Here is a 25,016-nt window from a genome sequence, read left to right as displayed (position 1 = left end):
TAAACACAACAAACATTTAAAGTGAAAGGAAATGTGGACTTAAGATAAGGGTGTCTTCTCCCTCATCTTTACCTAATGTAGCAACAATGCAGCAGCACAACATAACTACGAGTGGGAGTTGGCTGTGATTATTTTCTCCTGTGACGAACACACTGTATGGTCGATTAAATTAAAAAAAAAAAAAACATACATTTGTTGAAGTCAAATGTACAATATTTGAGTAAAAGTCACAAGTTTCCATAAAAAACTACTCAAGTAAAGTGCAGATATTCAAATAATCTTAAATACAGTATTCAAGTAAATGTACTTAGTTACTGTCCACCCCTGGTGTGTGGTCAAGGCTGATGAGGAGAGGACGGAAGTGACGTCAGCATTAAAGAAAGCTAAGCTAACCGTCACTTTAGGAACCTCCTTGCAGATGCATTATGGGGAATGTGTAGTCATATAATTATCTTAAGAGGAAACAGGGTTGATAAGGAGAATTTGGGTTTTTGTACCACACTCCAGTCCCGCAGGTGGCGGTAGTGCACCTGTGAGCTGATTTCCAACCGCAAATAAAACCAGAAGAAGAAGTAGAAGACGTGGGCGGGACTGGGCCGTGACGTAATCGATGTGCCTTCCCGCGGGCCGCTGTTGCTACGACCTGCGTTGTGCTGCGTAGACGACATGTTGACCGGTGAACAGAGAAAACAAGAAGTTAGTTCAGATTCGTATCAAACTCACGCTGTGTGAGTCACCGACAGAGCCGCGGACCACAGGGAGAAAACGGCTGGTTATCAAGCCTGAGCCCGGCCAAGCGCTCAGTTACGCCCCCCTTTAGCTTCGCTAGCGCTAATCACCAACGGTCAGTCCGGAATAACGTTAGTAGCTTGTTAGCTAGTAGAGATTTTAACACATCGGGGGCAGGATGCAAGAGGAGTATTTGTGAAGAACGACCCCATCCACGGTAAGTCCCGAAACCGGAACATGAACCAGTGTGTTACTCGGTGAGCAGCTGCAGTAGCTAATGTGAATGCAGTTAACCTGACAGGCTAGGTAGCTTGATGTTTAGCATGGGTTTGTCCCGGTTTGTCCCCACTTACCGCTCTATCGTGTTACTCAGGCCTGGGGAAGTTACACCAGACTAACTGATAACTCAGAGGCGAAGACTTTCAGACCTCTGACCGATCTGAGACACTCACCGTAGATATTTAACGTCATGGGGTAAACGTTAGGCAGCTGGATGACATGTGTTTTAACAAAGGCTGTGTTGCGCTGCTGTTATTTAATTTATTAGATTTAATTTGATTGTTTGTGGGTCGGTTTGTGTTGATGGTACATGTGGTTACACCAACCGAGTTATTACAGAGTGAAAAATGACATTTACTAGCGTTACCTTCAAACTGTGTGAAAGGTCACGCCGGGGTAACGGCCTTCACCAGACAGGGGGTGGATCCGGGCACTGAGTCCAGTCACGTTAAAACCGACTGCAGGTTATAACAGCTGCTGCAGAGAAGAATCACCTGCAGCTCCAGCTTTGTCAAAGCTGTTGCTGATGCGGTAATGTGAATGTCTGAGGCCGCAGTTTGTTCTTTGTGAGGGAGCACACTGTCGGGCGTTTCAGTTATTTTGTCCAGTCAGTGCACGAATCACCATAGAACATGCACGAATCGGATGAAGAGGAAGCTAAGGCAGAAAACGAAATACTACAACATTTGCCTGTATGTGACCTATGCAAGCGTTTGAGGGTCAAGCTCTTTTTGAAATCATCAATAATCCTCCTGAAGAGACCAAACCCAACAATGAGTAGGTTCCTCCCTCAGATTTCATGTGCTGATGTAGTGGTCACCTCCAGAGCTGCTGCTGCTGCTGTTGGGGCCCTCACAGGGAGTGATGAGAGGAGATTGTCATGTTCATGGTAGTTACCACACAAACAACCTGTAAAGTCATTAGCTGTTTTGCTACATCATATGATTTCCCTGAATCCCATTGGCCACAGGTTAAGTGTAAACTGGTCCCATTTATCATCTTTAATTTGTGCTTTTTGTGAGTTTCTGTATCTGCCTTGGTTTTATGGAGACTTAATACCAGGGGTGTCAAAATGTTTTATGCCAGGGGCCACATTTAGATATAAAGTATTTAGTCATGAGCCATGAGCCTTCTCATGTCATAAACTATATTAATGTGTCAGTTTTACACTTTACAAATTTCCGCAGTAAGATGATTTCATGAATTAAATTTCAGTCTGCAGTAAGTATCACCAGAGAAGATGTTTGTTCTAATGTGTGTATCTTAGTGCCTCATCTGGACTTTTCCAAACCCCTGGAGAACTCACTCATCGAGGTCGGACAGCATGTCCTCGTGTGCTCCTTCCACATCAGCAGAGAAAGACTTTGAGGACAGGCTCCTGTTCTTCTCTAGCAGCAGCCAAATCCTCACAGCACATGAGAGTACAGCCACACATTTCCCCATTTTCACAGAAATGTTTTTTGGGAAAGTGGAAACGATTTCCTGCAGAGCTGGAGAATGTGCAGCACAGATGTTTATCTGAAGGAGGAATGACACAAGCAAAACACGAAAACAGTTTCACTTTTCCTTTGGCTCACCTGAATATTGTTTTCATTCAGACTGTCAGTTATTATAAAAGAGTTGCAACACTCTTTGCAACACTCATTCTTGTCACCACAAAGGGTTCATGTAGCCCAGTAACTCAAACAAGTTGTTACTGTCGACCTGTTTGACTGGTTTCAGGTGGACAGAGCAGCAGCAGCACTATATCTGTAAATATATATGAACCCACAATGTGAACTGATCACTGCACTGTGACTCCATTTATTACAGCATTTTAGTAGGAGTGATGAGGAGACAGCACCGATCAGTTTTCCTGTTTAATTTTGGGAGGGAAGGAGGACTGCTGTGAATACATTTACAGTGTTTGTGCGTTCATAATTGTCTCCTGCTTCTGTCGTCATAATCACTCACATCCTAATGTTGTCTTATAATAATACATTTTCATTTGCAAAATAAACAAGGCAACCTACTGCGTTCAACAAATATATATAAATATTATATTGTATTATATTATATTATATTATATTATATTATATTATATTATGTGCAAGGGGAGGGTAGATAACATTTTCCTTGAATGCTCAGTCTTCAAAGAAACTCAGAGAAGAGTTGGCCTCCTACAGGTAGGGAGAGGTGGGAGAAAGTAGGTCAGGAAAGACAAACAGCAGGAAGTGAAGGAGATCTGACTCATGGTCGTGAGCTCAGTGAACTTCACTCAGAACATCTCCAGACACACGCAACAATCACAGAGTCAGTGACAACAAAAACATTCAAACTCCACACCACAAGTAAAACTCTGGAATACAGAGAGATTTACCTGGAGCTGAGAGGCTTAACCAGCACTGTGTGAAAAAGATAAACACCACCATATTACCCTGTTGTCAATGTTTCTGTCGAATTTTTTACAAGTGGATTTCAGTGAAACTTTGTCCAGACAGACTCATGAAGAGGTTTCTTTATGTTTCTTTCTCTGTCTAGTGCCATGTCTCTGGTTTTCTCACGGCCCAACACCAGCGCAGTCCACGGCAAGAAGGACAAGAGACTGATGGCAGAAGTGAACGCATCGCCGCTCAAACACTTTGTCACAGCAAAGAAGAAGATCAACGGGATCTTTGAACAGTTGGGGGCCTACATCAAGGAGAGCGCTTCCTTTCTGGAAGGTAAACACCAACCTGTCATTTGATTGTTAGTGTTGCATGTTGTACCACAAACGCCTGGTCCAGAGGTGATTGTAACAGTCAGAACAAGAGGTTATAAGTTATTTTTGGCTATTTTTGTGTATGTGGTCAAAGGTCGAGGACGCTGTGACCTCACAGACATGTTTTGAATGTGATACTTCAAAACCACCTTCAGGAAATTTCTTCACATTTGGCACATACACATATTCATTCTGGTGGTTTTACCTTAATTTCTTCAACCTGTTTTTTATGTATGTTGCCATTTCTCTTTATTTAAGGACATTTTGTCCTTCTCACAAAAACTCTACTGATCAACATTTGCTGGTGGTAATATGCACCAGAAACATGTCCATGCACCAGTAACGGCAGAGAAGAAGAACACTGATAGCTAATAGACTTGGATATAAATGGAGAAGTTTTTTAATTATTTTAAAACTGTCTCTACAATTTTTTTCTGAGGATGGAAATAAATTCAACACTAAAGGATCCACACAATGTGTTTTGAGAAAGATACAAGAAACATATAAGATGTAAGAAAACTCCAGGGCACCTCTAAGTGAAACCTGGCATGGGTGGCATTAATGAGACTAATGCTCCAGTTATGACATGAGTCTGAACTCATGATGTCCGGTATCATACTTCACTGATAAAGAGGCTGTCTGTGGAAACATTAAGTACAACAGGATTGTTTGACTCTGTCCGACCTCCACATGTTAGATACTCACAAAAATGATGAGCTGGACCCGGTCACCACGGAGGAGCAGGTCCAGGATGTCCGGGGTTACCTCGCCAAGGTGGCAGGCATTGGAGAAGTGCTCGCCCGCAGGCACATGAAGGTGGTCTTCTTTGGGAGGTATGTACATCTGTTTCTTACCTTCTGTATTTTTTCTTCCGTTACCTATATTGAATCTCAATTTTCTGATGGCGACATTCATTCCTTCATTTCTGTGGAGCTATAAAAAAATGAGCCTAAGTCAAACTGTGGAGAGCTGGCAGGTCGGCACTGCTGACAGCTTGTGGTTTGTTCTATAGGACCAGTAACGGGAAGAGCTCAGTGATCAACGCCATGCTCTGTGACAAGGTGCTGCCGTCTGGAATAGGACACACCACCAACTGCTTCCTGAGGGTGGAGGGCACCGATGGCAACGAGGCCTTCCTCCTCACTGAAGGCTCAGAGGAGAAGAAGAGCATAAAGGTGAGCAGCACCTTCCCTCCAGCCACCACACCTCCAGTCTGTGTGTGTGTAAACTCAGCTGATGCTGATGATGATGTGTGTGTTGACAGACGGTGAACCAGCTGGCCCACGCTCTCCACCAGGATGAGGACCTTGATGCCGGCAGCTTGGTTTGCGTCATGTGGCCTAAAGCCAAGTGTGCTCTGCTGAGGGATGACCTGGTGTTGGTGGACAGGTCAGACACAAGTCAACGACAAGTTCACTTCACCTGTTTTTCTCATGAGCTGCACTCCTGACAAAAGGCCTAATGTTGAATATAAAGCAGCTGGTACATGTGTCTGTTACTGTCCCACGCTGTGAAAACTACACTACACAAAACTACAAATTGTGATGAAATGTTTGACACTCATGAGTTAGGATTGACAGCAGTGTTAATATCACACGTTGATCTGTTTACACTTCACATGACAGGACTTCAGCTGATGAGCTTCTTCAGTGCAGTGAAAGGTTTTTATACCTCTGTGGTGGAGATGCTTATTTAGCCAATAGCCGCTGTTTGTAAAACAAGATTAACCATTAACAGACAAAATTAAAATGTACTAGTTAGAACAGACGAGTGTCTGTAAGCCATGAGCAACTTCTCCTCCTCCTCCTCCTCCTCCTTCACTCTCAGTTGATTAAATCAGAAACAACAGGTTAACAAAACGGAAACTTGCAGTAGCATCTTTCAGACTCCAACTAAAATCAACAGAGAATTCAGACAGACTGTAACATGTCTGTCAGTCTGTTAACTGTGACCTGCTCAGATGATGCTGATGTACCAGGATATTTTAGCAGACCAAAGTCTAATGAAATAAAATAACCTGAAAGCATTTTATAACAAGGCCCAGGTGTAGAACCTGCCTGCAGTGGTAACCACAATTAAAATGTGGAGACCGAATTGAAAAAACAGCTATTCCTACGTTTGTCAATACTTGATTTCAAAGCCGCCACCCTCACTGAGCAGGTAACTTATTCCACATCCTGTTCCCCCTCCAGCCCAGGTATCGATGTCACCACAGAGCTGGACAGCTGGATCGACAAGTTCTGCCTGGACGCTGATGTGTTTGTTCTGGTGGCGAACTCCGAGTCCACGCTGATGCAGACGGTGAGACATCACAGCTGAGTCAGCACATTTAAAACAACCAAATAGTCAGTGAAGAATCTGCAGTTTGACTGAATGACACCTTTTCAAAACAGTGTGTTGTGTCTGTCTACAGGAAAAGTCCTTTTTTCACAAGGTCAACGAGCGTCTCTCCAGTCCCAACATTTTCATCCTCAACAACCGCTGGGACGCCTCAGCCTCAGAGCCTGAGTACATGGAGGAGGTGAGTAAAACGTCTACTCCTGGAAATGATATGGTTAAAAATAGACTCAGGCTGGACTGAGAATGTTGTATGGTGCATAAATAAACCCTTTGTTGTGTTGATATTTCTGCCACCGCACACCTCTGGTTTATGCAGCTTCATGCTGCAGGTAAGGACGTCGAGATGAAGCATTTTGTCGTCATGTCATGAAATTCATGTGCATCGATGAATCGAGATGTCATTTCATAGAACCCCTTTTGCACTGGTCAGAAAACCTGCCAAGACAACATCAGGCTTTTGTCTGCATTGGAAAAGGCTACAATCAATATTCACACCCGGGTCCACGGACTCTGCAGTAGACTGACTGATTGGCAGTGATGTAAACACAACACTTGCTAATTTTCCTTCTGTAACGTCTTTCAGAGCACAAACACTGTAAACAGACCTGTCACCTGCCCAGCACAGTGCTGTTAAACACTGTAACACAGGGAGAGAAGATTGTGACCATGTTCTCTGTAACTTGACTGGTTGGTGGAGGAAGTGACCACAAGGCTGAGGCGTGACATCAGACCCAGTCCAGTCGGACTGTGTTTGTGGGTCGTTCACAGGTTTTTGACTGAACACATGGACTTCAACAGTGTACACACAGACTCATGACTCGTTTTTTATTTGCCCCACATTTTTCCCACAAACAAAAATTGATGTCAGGAGGCATTGAAGGTCCTGGTAGGTAGATGAACAAACAATGAAGGGAAATTGTCTTTTTACAGTCACAGTTTGCTCAATAAATAATTGTCAGACATAAACATTTGAAGCGCTCAGGTGACACGAAGCTCAACCAGTTAGTCAGAGTGAAATAAGTCATAGTTGACCCAAATGTTTTCTGATAAAATATGAGACCAAACCGCAACCACACAGAAAAACAACATAGCAGGTTACAACATTTTCTAAACGTGGTCTTTTCTCAATGTTCCATACCTGTCAACCTGAATATGTGAAATATGAAGCGAAGCATCAGAACCAGAATCCTGCACCCTGACCCTCATTTCTGTTGACTCTGCTGTTCTCAGGTCAGCTGAAGTCCTCCTGAGTTAAACTAGACTGTATCACTGCTGGCGTCAGTGTCAGTAAAGATGCTGAAGTGTGCTGTTGTTGTGTCAGGTTCGCAGGCAGCATATGGACCGCTGCACCAATTTCCTGGTGGATGAGCTGGCTGTGGTGGACCGGAATCAGGCCAGCGACCGCATCTTCTTCGTCTCTGCCAAGGAAGTGCTCCAGGCTCGAGTGCAGAAGGCTCAAGGAATGCCTGAAGCAGGTGGGGGGTGGTAGTCAGTGTTGACCCTTGAAAGTCATAGAATCTGAAAATTGTGTTTTTTCCAGGGGTGGAAAAGTTGTGTGAAACCGCAAAAGGTTCAGTAAATAGTTAAAGAGTTTTTATATGAATTTACATCCATATAAAGTTATCAAATAGATTTTCAGTGCAGTTAAATTTGTTCCACTGTTATGTATTACATCAGACCAAACTATTCAAATGTTAAATTCTATTTTTTAATTTTCAGAAGAGCTTTAAATCATTCATTTAGTCAGAAGTTAATAAAATAACGATGATAATTAGTTTCCACTGATAAAAGACACTGAATCATCTGCCAGTCTGACTTTATGAGTGTTGTCATGTGGACACAGTGATCACAGGATGTTCAGCCATGGAAACTGGTGGATTGGATTAGAATTAATTCAGTGTTATTTTATGTAGCTGTGATCAGAAATGAACTTTCATCAGTTCTGGAAACACAGAGTGGAGAGCTGATGTCAAATCTCTGGATACATTTAATACTTAAAACATAGAAACATATTTTTGTGATGACAGATTTAAAGGTTCTGTAAATGATCGTCACTGCCACTAGATGACCAACAGCATCTCAGACCAAAACAAACGCATCGTCAGCTGCACCCCCCTCCCCTCTCAGGGTTTTACGAAGCACATTGAAAGTGAAAGCTAACTAGCAATAGCGAGAATTACACGCTGTGGTCTTGTTTCAGGTGGAGCTCTTGCTGAGGGATTTCAGGCCAGAATGTTTGAGTTCCAGAACTTCGAGCGGAGATTCGAGGTGAGATCCTGATCCATGGAACAGCTAGGAACCAGATTTAGATGTTTGAATGGGTCATGAATTTGAATACTCAGATAGATTTATCAGTTATTCTCATTGGTTATTCAGTTCATTGATCAGCTCTTCTCTGTACTGGACACACACAAATGACTTGGTTAAGACGTCAAACACACTGAAGTTTGTGTTGATGTAAAAAAGAAAAAAAAAAAAAAAGATAATTTCAGCTTCACCTGGAGAAGTGACGTATCCGTCATTCATGCTTCTTGAGCTGTCTGGATTGTTGACTGTCTGTCTGTGTGTGTGTGTGTTGTGTAGGAGTGTATCTCTCAGTCTGCAGTAAAGACCAAGTTTGAGCAGCACACAGTGAGGGCCAAGCAGATCTCTGAGGCCCTGCGCCACATCATGGATTCTGTTCACATCGCTGCACAAGAGCAGAGGTGAGTGAACTGTGAACTGGATGAATCCTCAGAGACATTTACACTGTTAAACACCGTCTGGGTTCCCGGTCACACTGTAAGTGCTTGATTTTTTTTTGTGTGTGTGTGTTCGGTTTAGGGTCTACTGCCTTGAGACCAAAGAGGACCGTCAGGACCGGTTGGAGTTTATAGATAAGCAGCTGGACCTGTTGACCATGGACTGTAAGGCTAAGATTAAGAAGATCACAGAGGAGGTGGAGAGACAGGTGAACCCCAACGTGACATCATAACTTACCTGCTGGAACAGCTGAAAAGTTGTGAAAAAAAGCTTGATTTCAGATCAGTCAGATGGAGACTGGAGGTGAACTCCTCAACAGGAAGTGGTTTTCACGCTGCTCTCTGCTCATGTTCAGGTGTCTAACGCCATGGCAGAGGAGATCAGGAAGCTTCACGTGCTGGTGGATGACTTCCACATGGACTTCCACCCATCATCAGTGGTGCTGAAGGTCTACAAGAACGTGAGTCTAACACATACTCAACACAAGGGTGGACCTAAAAGCATCTTAAACCCAAAGTATTCTGGTCTGATGTAAAGTTGTGAGAGGTGACTGTGAGTCCATCCTCTGTTAGTGAATGACTGGGGGGGGGGGGGGGGGGGGGGGGGGCTGCTCTCTCTCACACAGGTGCAGAGTGCATGTGTGTGTCAGCAGTTAGCTGTGTGTCAGCTGTTGTGTTTGTGGGGATCAGCTGGTCTGAGTCAGCATTAGTTGAATCTGTCACTGACTGCAGGGACACGATGTTTCCTCCTCTCAGTCTCTTAGACCTGGTCTCTTCCTCAGCTGCTGACCATCTTCTCCTCTTGTGTCCTGATCTCCTGAGTGGGTCACATGTATGTACAAAATATGACATCCAGGATGAAATGGGATCAAACTTTAATTCTGAGTGTGACTGTGATGACTCTGCTGTGGATCACTCTCCTACATCTGTCAGTCTGGTATCTACATGCAGCAAAGTGTAAAGCTCACCCCACTCCTCCTGCCGGCTCTCTGAACCTGTATAAAGCCCAGTTAATCTGTGTTATGTAAGAGCTGTCTGCAGTGTGTCGTCATGTCCCCACTCAACTGGCCAAGCTCACTGGATGGGAACAGAGTCCACACATGCTGCTACCGCCTGAGCCTCTAACATATGTGATGAGTGAAAGTACAGGCCAGAAGACAAGAGGTCAGGCTGAGGTCAGGCTGAGGTCAGGCTGAGGTCAGGCTGAGGTCAGGCTGAGGTCAGCCTGACATTTCTCCTTTCACTTAAACAAAACCCAAAGTCTAATGGTTGAGAACCTGAACCTGAACCTGACAGAACCTCTAAATACAGATGTTAGTATTTTTTATAAAAAGCACTTGTCACATTGATTCAGCATTGATTCCTCTCTGACAGTTACTATGTAACACACATTATATTTATAGTATGTTTAGTGCATGGAGAAATTAAAAGTCACCTAGAGGGGAAACATGAAGCCGTTAGGTCTGATTTTGTTTGTGCGCTTCACCCTCTTGTGGCTGAACTCAGTATAACAAAAGCAAACACACACAAAAAAAAAAAATTACAATACCACTGGAAAAAAAATCTTCCCAGGAAAAAAAATCACTCACCTTTTCGGGGTTTTTCCACAGATGAAAAAAAAAACGTAGAAAAATTATCCTGGCAAAAAATCAAAACAAAAGGGATCAGGTGTGTTTTTATTTCCTGTTTCTTATCGTGTTTATTTTTGTTTCCTCTTGTCCCAGGAGCTTCATCGGCACATTGAAGAGGGTCTGGGCAAAAACATGTCAGAGAGGTGCTCCACCTCTATCACCAGCGCCCTGCAGGCCACACAGACCGACATGATCGGTAACACTCTTCACACCTGTTCACACCTGTCCACTGCACAGACCACAGTGTAATACTAATAATACTGCTGTTTACTGGGGCTGTAGTTTCCATGTGCACTTGTGTAGAGTTGACTCTGTATGATTGTTTCAAACAGAGAAGATAGAAACATGTGTTACAAGGTGGGTCCAACATCCACCTGTGTTCATTCACATTTTCAATTAGCACAGACAAAAACCTGAGTGGTGGAAATTCAAAAAGAAATTTCAAAATATCACAGAAAAGCTTTTAATAATTCATAATGTTCATAAACTAATCCTGAATCAGTCTAAATAAAACTGTGGGGCAGAGTTCAGACAGGTCCTGACCACACAGTCAGATTTGCATCAGGCTTCTCATGTCCTCCATCGTATTCTTACATCTCTACACTTTAATGACTAAAGTTTCTATGCTCAGAGCAGTTTTATTAATACAGAACCAACTCAGAACAAAGGTCATCTCTCCGTACAGAGCAGTGAGAGGAAAAACTGGAGCAGAACCAGGCTCAGGGTGGACGTGTCCAATGATTTACAACATGTGACTGAGAGAAGAGAAGCTTTACACTCGAATAACAGAATCAAATGATTAATGATTTTGTAGCACAAGCCTGAGACACACACCAGACATAATCAGGTTATAATCAGTGTCTGATGAAAACTGTAAATAGCCAAATGAGCCTGACTCAGGAGGAAGTTTAAACATTGACATTTGACTCCTGCTGTCTGGTCATGAACATGTGTTTAATAAAAAATCACACCAGGCGAATATAAGGGACACAACACAGCCTGTTACAGTCAGAGAGACAATGAAAAACTTTCTTTGACTGAACACAACAGACACCTCTCACACTTTTAAAATACACAAAAATATTCACAGCAACAACATCATGTAAACGTCTCCACTGGAAATCAAGCCTTTTATTTAACAGTTCCATAAACTAATACATGAAACAAACAGAAGCTCAGGTTTGTTTGGTTCCTTTAACTACGTCATCTTGTTGCACCACCTTTTCTGACGTGCTTTATTTAATGGCCCCCACCTGGATGGAAGTGTGCGCTTGATTTTCTTAAGCTGAATTTCTGAAAATGTGGTAAAAGTTTGAGCTATTAGAAACTCAGGTTCTGACATGTGTGGTAAAATATAACTGTGTGTGTCTGTGTGTCTGTGTGTGTCCGTGTGTGTGTGTGCAGATGGTCTGAAGCCTCTCCTGCCCAGTGCAGTCAGAGAGCAGGTAGACAAGCTGGTTCCTCGTCAGTGCTTCAGCCTCAGCTATGACCTGGCCTGTGACAAGCTGTGCAGTGACTTTCAGGAGGACATCGGCTTCCACTTCTCTCTGGGCTGGACCATGCTGGTCAACCGCTTCCTGGGGCCCAAGAACACCCGGAGGGCCCTCATGGGCTACAACGATCAGGTAAACCTCCTCATTAGACTTATTCGGGACTCAGAGATCACAGATTGTGATGTAAGGTCTCACTCCATCAGAAGAAATGTGGTCCATGACTGAGATGGGAGGTGGTCTTTGTGAGTGATACTGGATCCTCCTGCACTCTGTGGTGTTACCAGCTGTGTTCTCCTGCAGGTCCCTCGGCCCATGGCCCTGACTCCAGTCAGCACCAGCATGCCTCCCTTCCCGCAGAGCTCCATGACCCAGGAGGAGTTGATGGTCTCCATGGTGACAGGTCTGGCCTCCCTGACCTCCCGTACCTCCATGGGCGTGCTTGTGGTTGGCGGCGTGGTAAGGACACAAACACACACACACACACACACACACACCTCTAGTCGTAATGCAGTCATTGTTACCATGGTGACAGCTCACCTGTTTGCATGTGTGAACACCTTGTAAATGACAATGAAAAGGCCAACGTGACTGAATCCGACCTAAACATCATGTCTAAATTTTATGCCTGACCTGTCAGGATCAGGTCCACTGTCGGTCCTGTAGTAGCTCATGTTTCCGCTCACATTGTGTTTAGTTGTCACGGTGATGAAGGTTCAGCCACAGTGACGCTCTGTTGTGTGTGCAGATCTGGAAGGCGGTGGGCTGGCGCCTCATCGCCCTCTCAGTGGGCCTCTACGGGCTTCTCTACATCTACGAACGGCTCACCTGGACCACCAAGGCCAAGGAGAGAGCCTTTAAGAGACAGTTTGTGGACTACGCCAGCGAGAAGCTGCAGCTCATCGTCAGCTACACTGGATCCAACTGCAGCCACCAAGTCCAGCAGTGAGTATTTAATCTGATCATACACACTGTGACTGCACCTCAGAGCAGAGCAAGGCTTCTTTCAATCACTGATTTGAAAAGAGGCAGTAAAGAAGTCGTACTAAATGTTTTCTAAGTGTGTTTGTGTTGCTGTGGTTTTCAGGGAGCTGGCAGGTGTGTTTGCTCAGCTCTGCCAGCAGGTAGATGTCACCCGTCAGAACCTGGAGGATGAGATCACTGACATGAACAAGAAGATCGAGCTGCTGGACAGTCTGCAGAGCAAGGCTAAGCTGCTGCGGTAAGCACATCACCACTTGGCGTGCCAACACAAACGGCTTTATTGCGGGACAAGTGTGTCCTACGTGCTAGGTGGAGTGGGGCCTGTAAAAACTGCACCTGTTCTAAAATCCAAAATCTAACTCACTGCTGGTTGTTTTATGTAACTGATCCAGTGACACACACGCGAGTTTGTGTGTCTGATATCTTACTTGTCAAGGACGTCGCACACTGTCCCACTATCAACACATCAACACCTGGGGCCGGTTGCACAAAACATCTTAAATTTTCTACTTAAGCATAACACTTAAGGTTTAATTTCTCCTTAGCTGAGGGAGCTACTTTAGGATGTTGCACAGAATCTCTTAAAAGGTTTCCTTAGTTAAGGAAAAAAGTATTTTAGGAGCGATTTTAGGGGTGAGCTGCAGCCCTGAAATAAATTTCAAAAACATACAATCACTGATCAAAGCGTCTCACATGGAGGCTCTCGGCAATGTGACGCCATGGATCCATTTAAGATTAAGATTAAGATAACCTTTATAAGTCCCACAGTGGGGACAGTGCAAGAGAAAAAAAACTGCAAATGTTGGTAACAGATACTTAAGAAAAAGATAAATAAGAACATAATAATATACAATATATACAATTAGATATTAATCCAGTCTGCACTGCAGCTAAGATCTTACTATTTCTCCCCTGCGTCCATGTGTGTCCTCTCCGAACAGAAAGCCAAACTTGTCTGGCAGTGGAAAATGAGAAATCGCTTAAAACTGTGTAATTTAAAAAAAAAAAAATCACTTCTACTCACTAATTCAGGTTTTAGAGGCTGAGCAGCGCTGTCACTGTCTCCTCCATGTTTTTACTGACACAAAACAAACTGGCACTTGCTTGCCCCACATGTGTCTGGGAGACTGTTGCTGGTTGAGTTAAATTAACCACGGTAATCAACCACAGTTACAGTGACAATAAAAATTTAACAGTAATGCTAACTGTCTGGCATGTTTACCCTGATTTAGCGTGAAATCAATAACCATCTCATCTCATAGTCTGATGTTAAAGCTGTCAGGAGCCTTTTGGGTCCAGTATCTCGTTCAGTATCTCCTCAACTGAAACCGATGAGACTGGGTGGGGGCTGAAGTGAAGAAGGCAGCTTTGTTTTGTCTCTTCCTCTCACAGTGATCACTCATTTAAATCAGAGCACAGCTGTTGTCATTCATCTTCTGTCAGACTTGCATGTTAGTCCACTCATGTGAACTCCATTAATGTGTGTGTGTGTGTGTGTGTGTGTGTGTGTGTGTGTGTGTGTGTGTGTGTGTGTGTGTGTGTGTGTGTGTGTGTGTGTGACAGGAACAAGGCAGGCTGGCTGGACAGCGAGCTCAACATGTTCACCCAGCAGTACCTCCACCACAGCAAGTAGAGCAGCTGACAGACTGAACAGCAGCAGCGGACCAGGTGCTGCTCTTCCCTCCAGCTGCTTCTGGACCCTGAGGATGAAGAGAGGAAACATCATCATCACTGTTCAGCAGAGGAGGAGGGGCAGAGGACAGCCTGGACGTCTGACCTGAGTGGAGGGGGTCACTGAGCGGTGGTGGCCTCGGCCGCAGACTCAGAACTACATGTCCCCTCAGACTGTTTCCTGGTCTCTGTCTGAGCTGCTGCTCAGTGACTCGCACCAGCTCCGGTCAGAAACTCAGTCTGTCCCGTTTGTCCCCGCTCACTCTGCATTACTGAACTTGATTTAATTTGTGAACATTTTAAACACTTGACAGATGCCGTGCTGAAGTCACAGGCAGACCATATGATGGGGGGAGGGAGGGAGCTGGGGGGGTAATGAACTGAAGACATGCAAAATAATTTATTCCTCTAGTAGCTGATCAGAACTGATCTTAGTTCAGTTCTATAAAAGACACTGGGATGGACACTGTTGTACTGATGTGTTCACACTTTCTCTCATGGTTTCACTCTTCTAGAGCTAATCTGACCTCTGACCTCTCACCTGTCACAGTTCAGTGCAGAGTGACACTAAACTATAAACTGAGTGTGTTTCCTGTAATTTCTCCTCTGATGGTGAATGTCGAAGGTCCAGGCTGTGAAGTAGAAGCAGAAAGTATCAGACACGTGAAGCTTTAGGCTGTTGGTCTTCTATATGTTTCTTATTTCAACAGATTCCATTTGTCCCAACACACTCAGACGTCCCACTAATCTGTGGCCTCCAGCTTCAAAAACATTAGTTCCTACCAAAGACATAAATCAGTAGTTTGAGCTTTTAATTCATGCTTTTGTTGGGAACTATTCTCTGTTGCAACAGTGGAGCTCATAACAAGAAACATATAGAATATCACAGGATGAACTCGTTAGCAGGACTCATTATACATGGTTTTAGTCAGTTGTATTATTTAGAGCACTGAAGTTAATTTTACTCTTTAATAACCACGTGTAAGGGATTCTTATAGAGATGTTAGTGTGGAGTGTTAATGTGAAATGATGGCTAAAGTATCATCATCATCATCATCATCATCAGAGTATGCATCTGCTCTGACGCCTTCTGTTTGATGTTTTCATCTGTAAAACATCTGTGTGGGGTTGAGGGAGATCACAGTAGTCGTGTCAGGTTCACTAGAACAAAATCAGGATGTGCTGCTTTGTCTCTGCTTCCTTCAGTTAAACTCTCACTGTTCGTCTTTGTCTTGCACTGACTGTGTGTGTGTGGTTTGGACTCTGTTCCCGCAGAGGTAGAAACCTCAGCTACATGATATTAATGATGATAATAGCTACATATGATGGATATGTAAGTGTGGCCAAATCCAGCAGCAGTCCCTTCTGAAATGTGTATATAGTGTAATTTAATAATCTGCCACATCAGACTGGATGTGCCTGGATTTGAGTGAGTCCTGGTTGGTTAAAGCCATAGACTGTTGCCATGGTAGCAGCAGGGGCTGCCACACAACACTTCATCAGTGAAGACATGCACTTTACCCAGCTGCTGCTTTTGATTTTTCTTTCTTTTTTTTTTTTTTTGTTTGGTTTGTTTTTTTAAAGAAAAAAGCTGTTTGTCTTCAGGAAGGTGACGGTACCTGCATGCAGTGATTGTTGTAGTTTGTTCACCTGTTCAAATGTTCAAACGTATGTCAAAAATAAAGGTGACACAAGACGGTGTGGTCGACATCTGTGCATCAGTGTTGATCTGCCGCCACATGAGGTCTGTTCAGTTGTCATCAGGTGAGAACCAGCCGTTGAACTGCATGTCACCACTTTTATCTTCATGTGGGGGTCAAAGGGGCCAACGCCAAGAAAACCCTCTACATCCATGTCTGACTGTAGTGTCACCTGTGAGTGACAAAAAAACAAATTTAAAAGGGATTTGGAAATATGTCACTAACAAGACCTGGTAGTTGGACAATAAAGGTCCTGGACAGACCCTCTGGGGGGGCTGGATGTAATCAAACTTTTCCCTCCTGGACCCTGCTCTCTGCTGCACTCAGGTCAGATTCATGTGACAGGAGAGGAGCTGCTCGCTCAGCTCCCTGATGTTAGGATGATGTGGGTGTCTCTTGCTCAGTGGGTAAATATATGTGGTGGGGTCCACAAATCAAAGGCCACTTCCTCATTCACTTCAATGGGAAAGTAAAGTATTAATTCACTGTATAATTTATTTAATTAGTTAGTTAGATCCCCGTCAGTGACCTCTTCCTGTGTGGACACATCAATACACATCAAACACATCCGTAACATTCATACTCACAATGTAAATACACAACCCCTACGATGCGCAACACAAATGATAACTCTAGTTAATAATTTAATTTAATAACTGAGAAAAGAAAACTAATGTTTACAGTATTTTCACAGTATTTATTGCCGCAGGTACAATATTACCTCTAAGTTGTGGTACATGTACACACTGTACGTGTGATCACTGCACGCAGTGTTTCCTCAGAGTTTACCTTATGTGATCATTTGACCAGCAGATGGCAGAACAACATCACTGACGGCTGCCTCAGGCCGCACTCGGGTCCAGGTCGACGTTTGTAGCAGCTACAAATGACAGAAGCTGACAACAGTTCAGAGTTTATCTAGACCTGGAGATCTGAAGCTTCAGGTCTGTTCTCATTATAATGAGGAAAACCAGCAGGCCCAGTGGTAAAGTCCAGAATCTGCTAACTGAGTTCAGTCTGTAAGAAAAAGAACATCTTCAGTTGTAGCTGTGAACAGACACGTGATCATTAAATACTGTTGTTAGCTTCCATCTGCAGTGGAACTGGGAAACATGTTTATTTCCTGAAGTTTAAAACCGAGCTGCAGGTCTCACATGCACTCCTGCATCACCAACATCTAACTGACCTTTCAAATACTACGACTCAAAATAACGTCGGACCAAACCAGAACTTTCAGTGAAGATGAGAAGCTGCTGAAAGCTCTGAGATCTGAGGTCAGAGGTCGAGGAGGCCCAAACACACATGTGGATGTTATGTGAAATGACACTGCAGCTACATTAAAATGTATCATATAACAGTCGAAGTCTAAAACTATGTGTGCAGTTTCTGAATAGATTGCTGCCTTGTGCATAAGCTGGAGCTGAACTGTTACAGGCCTGGACTGGAAGAAGCAGCTGAAGCAGTTTAGAGATGGGAAGTGAGTAGTCTGAGCCTCATATCTTCAGACTTAGTACTTGTTATATCACATGTACAAATACTATTAAGTACTTTCACTGTGTAGTTTTTGAGTAATCCGGTGGTCGCTCACAGAGGACAAGAGTAAGACTTTTTGCCAAACTTTTATGTGGGAAAAAAAACATTTAATTTAAAACAATTTCAAGCACTTCATGATCCTGAGACTTTTGGTTTCCTGCTGAGCCTCTCAGGAGCTTTAAGCCGCGGCCGGGCCGGTCCTCCCCTCACCACCTGTCCCCTTTCAGTGGACTTGACAGAACCTGGAGCTGGTTTGTTGTTTACAGTTTAATTCAAACTGTTTGTGTAAGTGTGTGTCTCTGTGTCTCTGTGTGTCTGTGTGTCTGTGTGCTTATCAGTTGAACATCTTCTCCCCACTCAAAGTAAAACACGACCAAAAATGTATAAAAATTCATAAAGTGTCTTAACATATTGACCAATGAGCGGAGTTTCTACCTAAATGAGTTTGCCTTCATTTGTGAAATTTCTAATATGTGATAACCAGCTGTGCTCGGCAAGCTCGCTTTCATATGTCACGCATGCGCACACGTGTGGAAAGTATGAAGCGCCAAGAGGCAACGGTGACAAGTGAACTACGCTAATTTATCATCTGTGTGCGAAGTCTGCAGTGATTCTGAGAAGTTTGAGGGAGAATATAGTTACAGGAGGAGAGCAGCTCCTCTCAGGAAGAGTCGGTACGTGGGCTGTGTGTGGCGGGAGAGAGAGACAGAGAGCGGCGACGCGGGGCCGGAGGGGTTAGCTAGCTGGTTAGCAGTTAGCAGCGAGTGGAAGCGGTGGAGTGTATGAGCTCTTCCAGCTGTTTGTCAGAAAATACATGTCCCTGAAGACCGGTTCCCCTGTGATACAGCCCAGACTGTGAGCCAGCAAGGTTCACAACTGAGGTGTCAGTTCAGGAGAATAATCCTAAAACTTGTTCATACAGGAAGGAGGAAGCTGAAGATGTCGAGGTGCAGGAGAGACGGGACAGCACCTGAGTCTGGGAGGTTTGCTGTCAGGAAAAGGTGTGTTTCAGTCTGGCCCATGTGTTTGTGGTGGGTGTAGGAAAACATGCATAAAACAATGTAATTGTGAACTTTATTATAAATAATGAAACTAAAGTTCTGTAAAAGTAAAAGTCAACAGTATTAGTAGCTAACCGTTTGCTAACTTGCTATGCTAACTTGCTAGCGCGCTAGGCGAATTAGCAAGCTAGTTCACAAATTAGCAAACAAACCCTGTCAATTGTCAAATTACACACTTTGACAGTTCAAAGGCACTGTCTTAGAACATTTTACCTGAAAGCTACTTTAACATGAAAAGTCATCTCAGTGTGTGCTTTCAAAGGTAGCATGTAGAAGCTAACCAGCTTGCTAATAGTGGGACTTTGATTTTGAGCTTCCAGGAAATTATTATTAGTTATTATTCAGTTATCAGCTGTGCTAACACCAAACTCCAAAACATACATGCACCAAAGATCAATCAAACATGTACAACAGTGTATTTTAATAAATGAAAAGGCTTCTGTTTGTATTTGCTGAGCTGAATGAACGTTTGTATTTGTGTTTGTGTTCATCATTATGGAGGGGTTGAGCAAATCACTGTGCTGCTCAGCTCTACAGTGAAATCAGATTTTATCCATTAGAAATAGTAAAATATTTTGGGTTCATTATGAAGCTGATGGGACTAATCAGACTGTGGTGGAGGACGTCAGTAGAGGAGGCTCCTTCAATGAGGCCCAGACCACCTCCCAGTGTGGTCTGAGTGATCAGATCTCAGATGTGCGTTTACACCTGAACTTCGAGCGGTCCACTTGTGACTGGATCATTCAGGATGGACGTTAATCCCAGGTCTGAACAGGGCCACAGAGAACTGGGCCCACAGGCTCAGGGGCCTGTTAGCTGCTTCAAACTCAACTGCACTCAAAAATCCAAACACAAAGACAAATGACTTCACTGTGACACAGTGAGTGAAACTGTAGTTTGTCTTTTCAACACTCTGCTCACTGTTATGTTTGTGTGTTTCTCACCTTGGTGTGTTAACTGTTATCAAAGTTTCCACAGCCCTGTGTAACCCTGTGAAATGTGATTTGTTTTTATTACTATTATTAACAACAACATTAGTTTTTCTTAATTGCTAAAACACTAAATTCTATTCTCTGAACCAAACGCTCAGTGGCCTGACCCCATTTATTGAATAAGTGAGTGAATTATCACGCACTAAAACACACTGTGCACTGTGACGCGCTCGTGATGCATAATGTTAACCACAAGTGTCAGAAGTTTAAACTCAATTATCTAATTGTAATTTTAATAAACGCAGCAACTCAAGACTCTTTTTTGCTAATGATGTGAATATAAGTCAGTTCAGAGTGCGAAGTTTGATGAAGGTTGAATTTTGAAAGAAACAAACATTGGAGGAAGATGATCTGAGAGGTAGAGGAAGAGGAGGAGGAAGAGGAGGAAAACCAAAAACAAACAAACTATGATTTCTTGTTCATAGAATGACAATGACAGTTGGGAAGCAGGACAAAGGGTACGACCCTCTGTGGCCACTCAGGAGGTTCAGAGAGGAGAACAGGTGTATGTGTGTGTGCAGTACTGACACTGTACCTGAGAATAAAATACCTTTCCTCTGTTATAAAGAATAAACACGTCTGGAGCCACATGCTCTGAACGCTGGGTTTTCCATTGTGTGATGTAGTGTGTGATGAGTGCTCAGTGGTGTTGTGATTGGCTTTGTGTATGGTCTGAAAACAGTGTTTGATTTTTGAGAGACGAGTCGGAGGTTTGGTGGATGTAGTTTTTGACGACTTGTGTTTCGTGTTTGCAGTTTTGAAAAAAAAAAAAAAGCATCAAAGGTTGTAAAGAAATGTGATTTAACGTTTGCGAGAAACTGTAAATTAAAAACCACATCCACCCATTGATTAATACAATGCAAACACTGTACCACATGTACCCAACGGATCTCGTGCAGACTGAAGATATTATTGAACTGACGAGCATCATCATCACCATCATCATCATGCTGTCCACTTTTACTCCTGTGAAGAATTGCTCCATGAATAGGCGCTTCACACAGCTCTTCAGCAAACGAAATGCATCTTGCATGGTAGATCTGAGTTGCCTGATCCACAAAATGGCAACATTGATCCTGGAGGTGGCTCTGAGCCTCATGAAGGTCCCATGCTCTGCCGGCCTGAGAGCCCGGCTTGTTCTTGCTGTAATCGCCTGTGAAAAAACAAGTTAGCGATGCTTTCGACGGAGCCGTAACACGCCAGCCAACAGTAAAAAATACCCCACCATAAGAAATTGGCTATGTCTCCAGAGCTGGCTTTGATTTCTGAAATCTTTGACTTTTGTGTTTGTCGCTGGGCTCAGTGTGACTGATCTCTTCTCTTCAGTGAAGCTAAATATGGTTAATATGTGTTAATATGGTCACTACAGTGACAATGAAATGAGACGTATCCATCAGGATTTCTTATTTGATTTGAAGACAGCTGGGTACTTGTTCACCGCTCACCTCGGTCTCCTCTGGTCCTCATGAGCTCACTGCTCCCCAGAGGATGATCCGGCCCTGTGTCCATGTAGCCGGGGCCTTCGTGGCCCGGGCACGTGTTACCTGTGAAGCGTGGTGCCCGAGCCACACGGAGACTGAACGTGTCAACTCCAGTGTGTCGCCTCGGCTGAAGTTTGACCTGATTTGTTGACTCACATCAGGTTTTGTCTGGTTCAGTGTGGAAACCCAAAAGCCACTGCAAACTGGCAGTTCACGCACCATGTCTCTGTATCAAATGTCTACTCATAATCTTAATTACTGAGGTTTGGCCATGGTGGCCAAAACAGACAAAAATGGATGTTGAAATTGTATGGAAATTAATCCCTCCATTTGAAATTGGATTAGTGTTTGAGATAACGTTTGTGTTTCACTTGTTTAGTGAGACCTCCATGCTTTCTGATGCAGAAGCAAAACAGCTCATTTAGACAAGAGGAGAGAAGGAGAGAGGAGAGGAGAGGAGAGAAGGAGAGAGGAGAGGAGAGAAGGAGAGAGGAGGAGAGTTGAGGCCCCGGTCTAACACACTCACCGTGGGGGGGGGGGCAGCAGCTGTGATGATAACCTCTGGTTGAAAAGCTGCTCTGATCCTGTATAAACACAAAGATGCAGCAGCTGAGGTTTTCTGCTGTAAGTGACTTGTCGTTGTTGTTGTTGTTGAGATGTTCTCAGAGGAGGTGGAGGTCATGTTGTTTCCAGCAGATGCTTTTGGGACTTTTGCTGCTGGTGAACTGGGGCATTGTGGGGCATCAGACGCATCACTTTTCATGGCTCAGTCACTAAGATCGATTAAGTGAAACCAATCGACATACTGCGTGGTAAATGAGGACTGCTACTTTCAAGTGCCTCACACTGACTCTTTTCTTTTTGACATTTGTGAAGACGAGGCTGATCTAACTGATTAATACACAAACAAGCAGCCGGCCTATCACATGATGCCGAGGCTGCTGGACAATGTATGTCAGTGAGGACATGTTGGTGATGGTTCAGCTTCATAACCTCTGAGTCACTTTGTACTGTCTGAAAACTCTCAACACTCAGCGTCTAACCCTAACCAAATGTATTAAAAAGGAGAAGAAAAAAAAATTCACATTGACATAAGTATTCGGACACTTAACTCATGACTTAGTTGAAGCACCAATGATTACAGCCTCCACTTTTCTTGGGTCTGACACAATGAGACTCTCACTACTCTGGATTGTGGGTTTTCTACCTTCTCCACAGATCCTCTCAGGTGCTGTCAGGTTGGATGGGGGTGTCAACATTTTCAGGTTTCTCCAGAGATGATGGATTGGGTTCAAGTCGGGACAGAACTGTCCTTAAACTGCTCCTGTGTCGTCTTGGCTTTTAAAAACTCTCACTGAGGAGAGGCTTCGTCTGCCCAGGTCAGTGCAGAGCTGCAGGGATGGTTGTTTCTCCATCTCCACACAGGATCTCTGCTGCTCAGTCTCCTCTCTCACCTACACCCTTCTCCCTGAGGGCTCAGTTAGTCCTGGTCCAGCTCTAAAGAGTCCTGGTTGTTCCAGACTTCTTCATGAAAGAGTGAAGGAGGCCACCGAGCTCCTGAACCTTCAGTGCAGCAGAAATGTTTTTGATCCTGTCTCTGAGCTCTGCAGCAGCTCCTTCCTCCTCATGGGTTCTGCTCTGATCTGCATCGTCAGCTGAGACTTCTGTCTGTCTTGGACTCCAGTCAAGGTGTGGAAACAATTTAAAGATGATCAAGAGAGATGAAGGACCTAAGCTAAACTTCAAGTGTCTGAATACTTATGTCAGTGTGATATTTCTGTTTTTACTTTTAATAAATTGGCAAAAAAAAATAAAAAATTGGTTTTCACTTGTCATTTTGGCAGTATGTTTGTGGGTCTGTGGGCAGAAATACAACATGTGGCTGTTTCCTCTTTGATTAAACAACAACAAGGTTGTCAACACTGTTTTTCCAAACGTCAGTTTCTCTGTCACCCTCTAGTGCCGACACTGTAACTCTCACAGCACCAATACAGCACCTGCACAGTTTCTAATACATATACAGGAAACAGTGAATATGCAACAGGATCCCACTGTTTGTGTTTCTGTTACTAAGTGATGTCCTGATCTGACACAACTGTGGCTCAGGTTTGGTTAAGTTTAGGAGCAAAAAATATCCAAATTCACCGTCCTGTTACAGTCCTCTACTTACTAGCCTTTCTTTGGAGCTTTCAGCCATATTACATGGTCTTCATCTATGGGTAGGATTAGCTCAGTCGTTGTGGAGATGGATATGTTGACTTGCAGTATCAGCAGCTGTAACAAACGAGCTGTCATGTTAACGTGAGGATTTCTTAGCTGCTGTGGATAAAGTCATAACACGCCACTGAAAACGTTAAGATTTAAACACAGATTTCTAGATAACGTTCCTGGAGAAGCTGTCTCTGCCGTCCCCGAACAGCTGCTGGATGTTAGAAGCTCAAAGTTACCTGTGTTTCATGAAGGAGTCTGTGTTATTGTGTGTGTGAGCATGTCGTCCTCCAGTGACGTGTCTCTCTCTCTGTCGCTCTGTGTTTTCTCACCAACAACTGAAATGAACAGCTGAATGACTCCTGACTAAAACTGGACTCAAACTGTTGAACTGTGTGTAGATCTGTGTGTCTTGTATGTGGCCCAGAGAGCTCAACACACTGCAACTTAGAAAACATAAATCAATAGACAAAACACAAACACATTGAGAAAACATCTTCATCGGTTCGACAACACATGTGCTGCAGATTCTCACAACACAACGGAAGTGTTTCCAGGGGACACAAAAAAGTGACGAAGTACGAGCTTCTTTCTCCCTGAGTCAGACTCAGACTTGGTGCGAATCTCCAGCTCCTGCTGTTCAGTCAGAAAACGTCACCAAAGTTTTTACACTGTGAGGAAAAAAACTTTTTACCAACATATTATAGATTCTCACAATTACTGTTGTTCATTTTATTTACATTGTGAGAATCTGTGTGTGTGTGTGTGTGTGTGTGTGAGAAATGATTGCAAGTCTACATAATGTCCTCTGAAGTGATTTGAGCATCACCAACTCAAATTAACGGCTGTTTACGTCATCGTCACCATCACTTTAGCTTTTCTCTTGTTCCAGGTGAGAACAGCTCATTGTCTTTGAAATACTGAAAAAATCAAACAGTGCATCTGTGAGTGTTAATATTTGACCATCATTGTGAGTTCATAGTGAGACTCTGGCTTCACATCAGAAAATGGTTCCAGGATTGAATCAGTTGAGGAGTATTCACTGGTCTGTGGCAGTGGTTCCCAACCTGTGAGCAATGACCCACTGGGCTGTGAAGGTATTGCAAGGGCTGATAAATCAATTGCAAAACAGTACAATTCTAGTGGAAAAAAACAAATTATGTTTTGAAATGATCTTTAAAAACATAAAAAATATTTAGAACTCCTGTCACAGTTTTTTATCTTCTTGTATCAAGGCCTGTCACTGTGATAAGCCAATGATAGGAACTTTGATGTTGTCGCCTTCGCAGCACGTTGTATCTCATTCTGCGCATTAAATCATCACATCCATGGCAAATACAGGAGTATCACACAGGACAGGTGGTTCCCAACAGGAAGAGTCAAAATAAAAGAGTCAAGAGACAGATGGTCAAACAAAAGACAGAAACAAAAAAGAA

At 43.6% G+C, this 25,016-nt stretch overlaps 2 protein-coding genes across 2 annotated transcripts in view; both read left to right on the top strand.

Moving 5' to 3' along the window:
* Positions 1-577: 577 nt before the first annotated feature.
* Positions 578-16,301, top strand: mfn2 (mitofusin 2). Its single transcript, XM_071475155.1, has 18 exons — positions 578-946; positions 3,529-3,710; positions 4,446-4,581; positions 4,761-4,923; positions 5,013-5,137; positions 5,941-6,049; positions 6,162-6,269; positions 7,410-7,563; positions 8,289-8,356; positions 8,672-8,793; positions 8,912-9,038; positions 9,186-9,290; positions 10,554-10,656; positions 11,865-12,085; positions 12,254-12,409; positions 12,699-12,895; positions 13,038-13,172; positions 14,498-16,301. Exons 2-18 carry the CDS (start codon positions 3,533-3,535, stop codon positions 14,565-14,567), a joined length of 2,277 nt encoding a protein of 758 aa, XP_071331256.1. The 5' UTR covers positions 578-946; positions 3,529-3,532; the 3' UTR covers positions 14,568-16,301.
* A 152-nt stretch (positions 16,302-16,453) lies between these two features.
* Positions 16,454-25,016, top strand: part of LOC139620033 (paired box protein Pax-7-like) — a 63,422-nt gene continuing 54,859 nt past the window's right edge. Inside the window, exons 1-2 of the mRNA XM_071475158.1 lie at positions 16,454-18,512; positions 18,761-18,839. The gene's annotated coding sequence lies outside the window, so the exon portion shown is untranslated. The remainder of the gene's footprint in view (positions 18,513-18,760; positions 18,840-25,016) is intronic.

This window comes from Trachinotus anak, unplaced genomic scaffold, assembly GCF_046630095.1.
Source record: "Trachinotus anak isolate AG129_WGS33_773 ecotype Australia unplaced genomic scaffold, CSIRO_AGI_Tana_v1 ptg000004l, whole genome shotgun sequence".
Lineage (NCBI taxonomy): Eukaryota > Metazoa > Chordata > Actinopteri > Carangiformes > Carangidae > Trachinotus > Trachinotus anak.
This window is presented reverse-complemented; position numbering and strand designations above follow the sequence as displayed.

Coding starts and splice junctions, on each gene's coding strand:
- mfn2 (XM_071475155.1), top strand. CDS start 3,533: ATGTCTCTGGTTTTCTCACGGCCCAACACCAGCGCAGTCCACGGCAAG. Junction 4,582..4,760: donor AAGGTGGTCTTCTTTGGGAG/GTATGTACATCT, acceptor TTTGTTCTATAG/GACCAGTAACGGGAAGAGCT. Junction 10,657..11,864: donor CACACAGACCGACATGATCG/GTAACACTCTTC, acceptor GTGTGTGTGCAG/ATGGTCTGAAGCCTCTCCTG.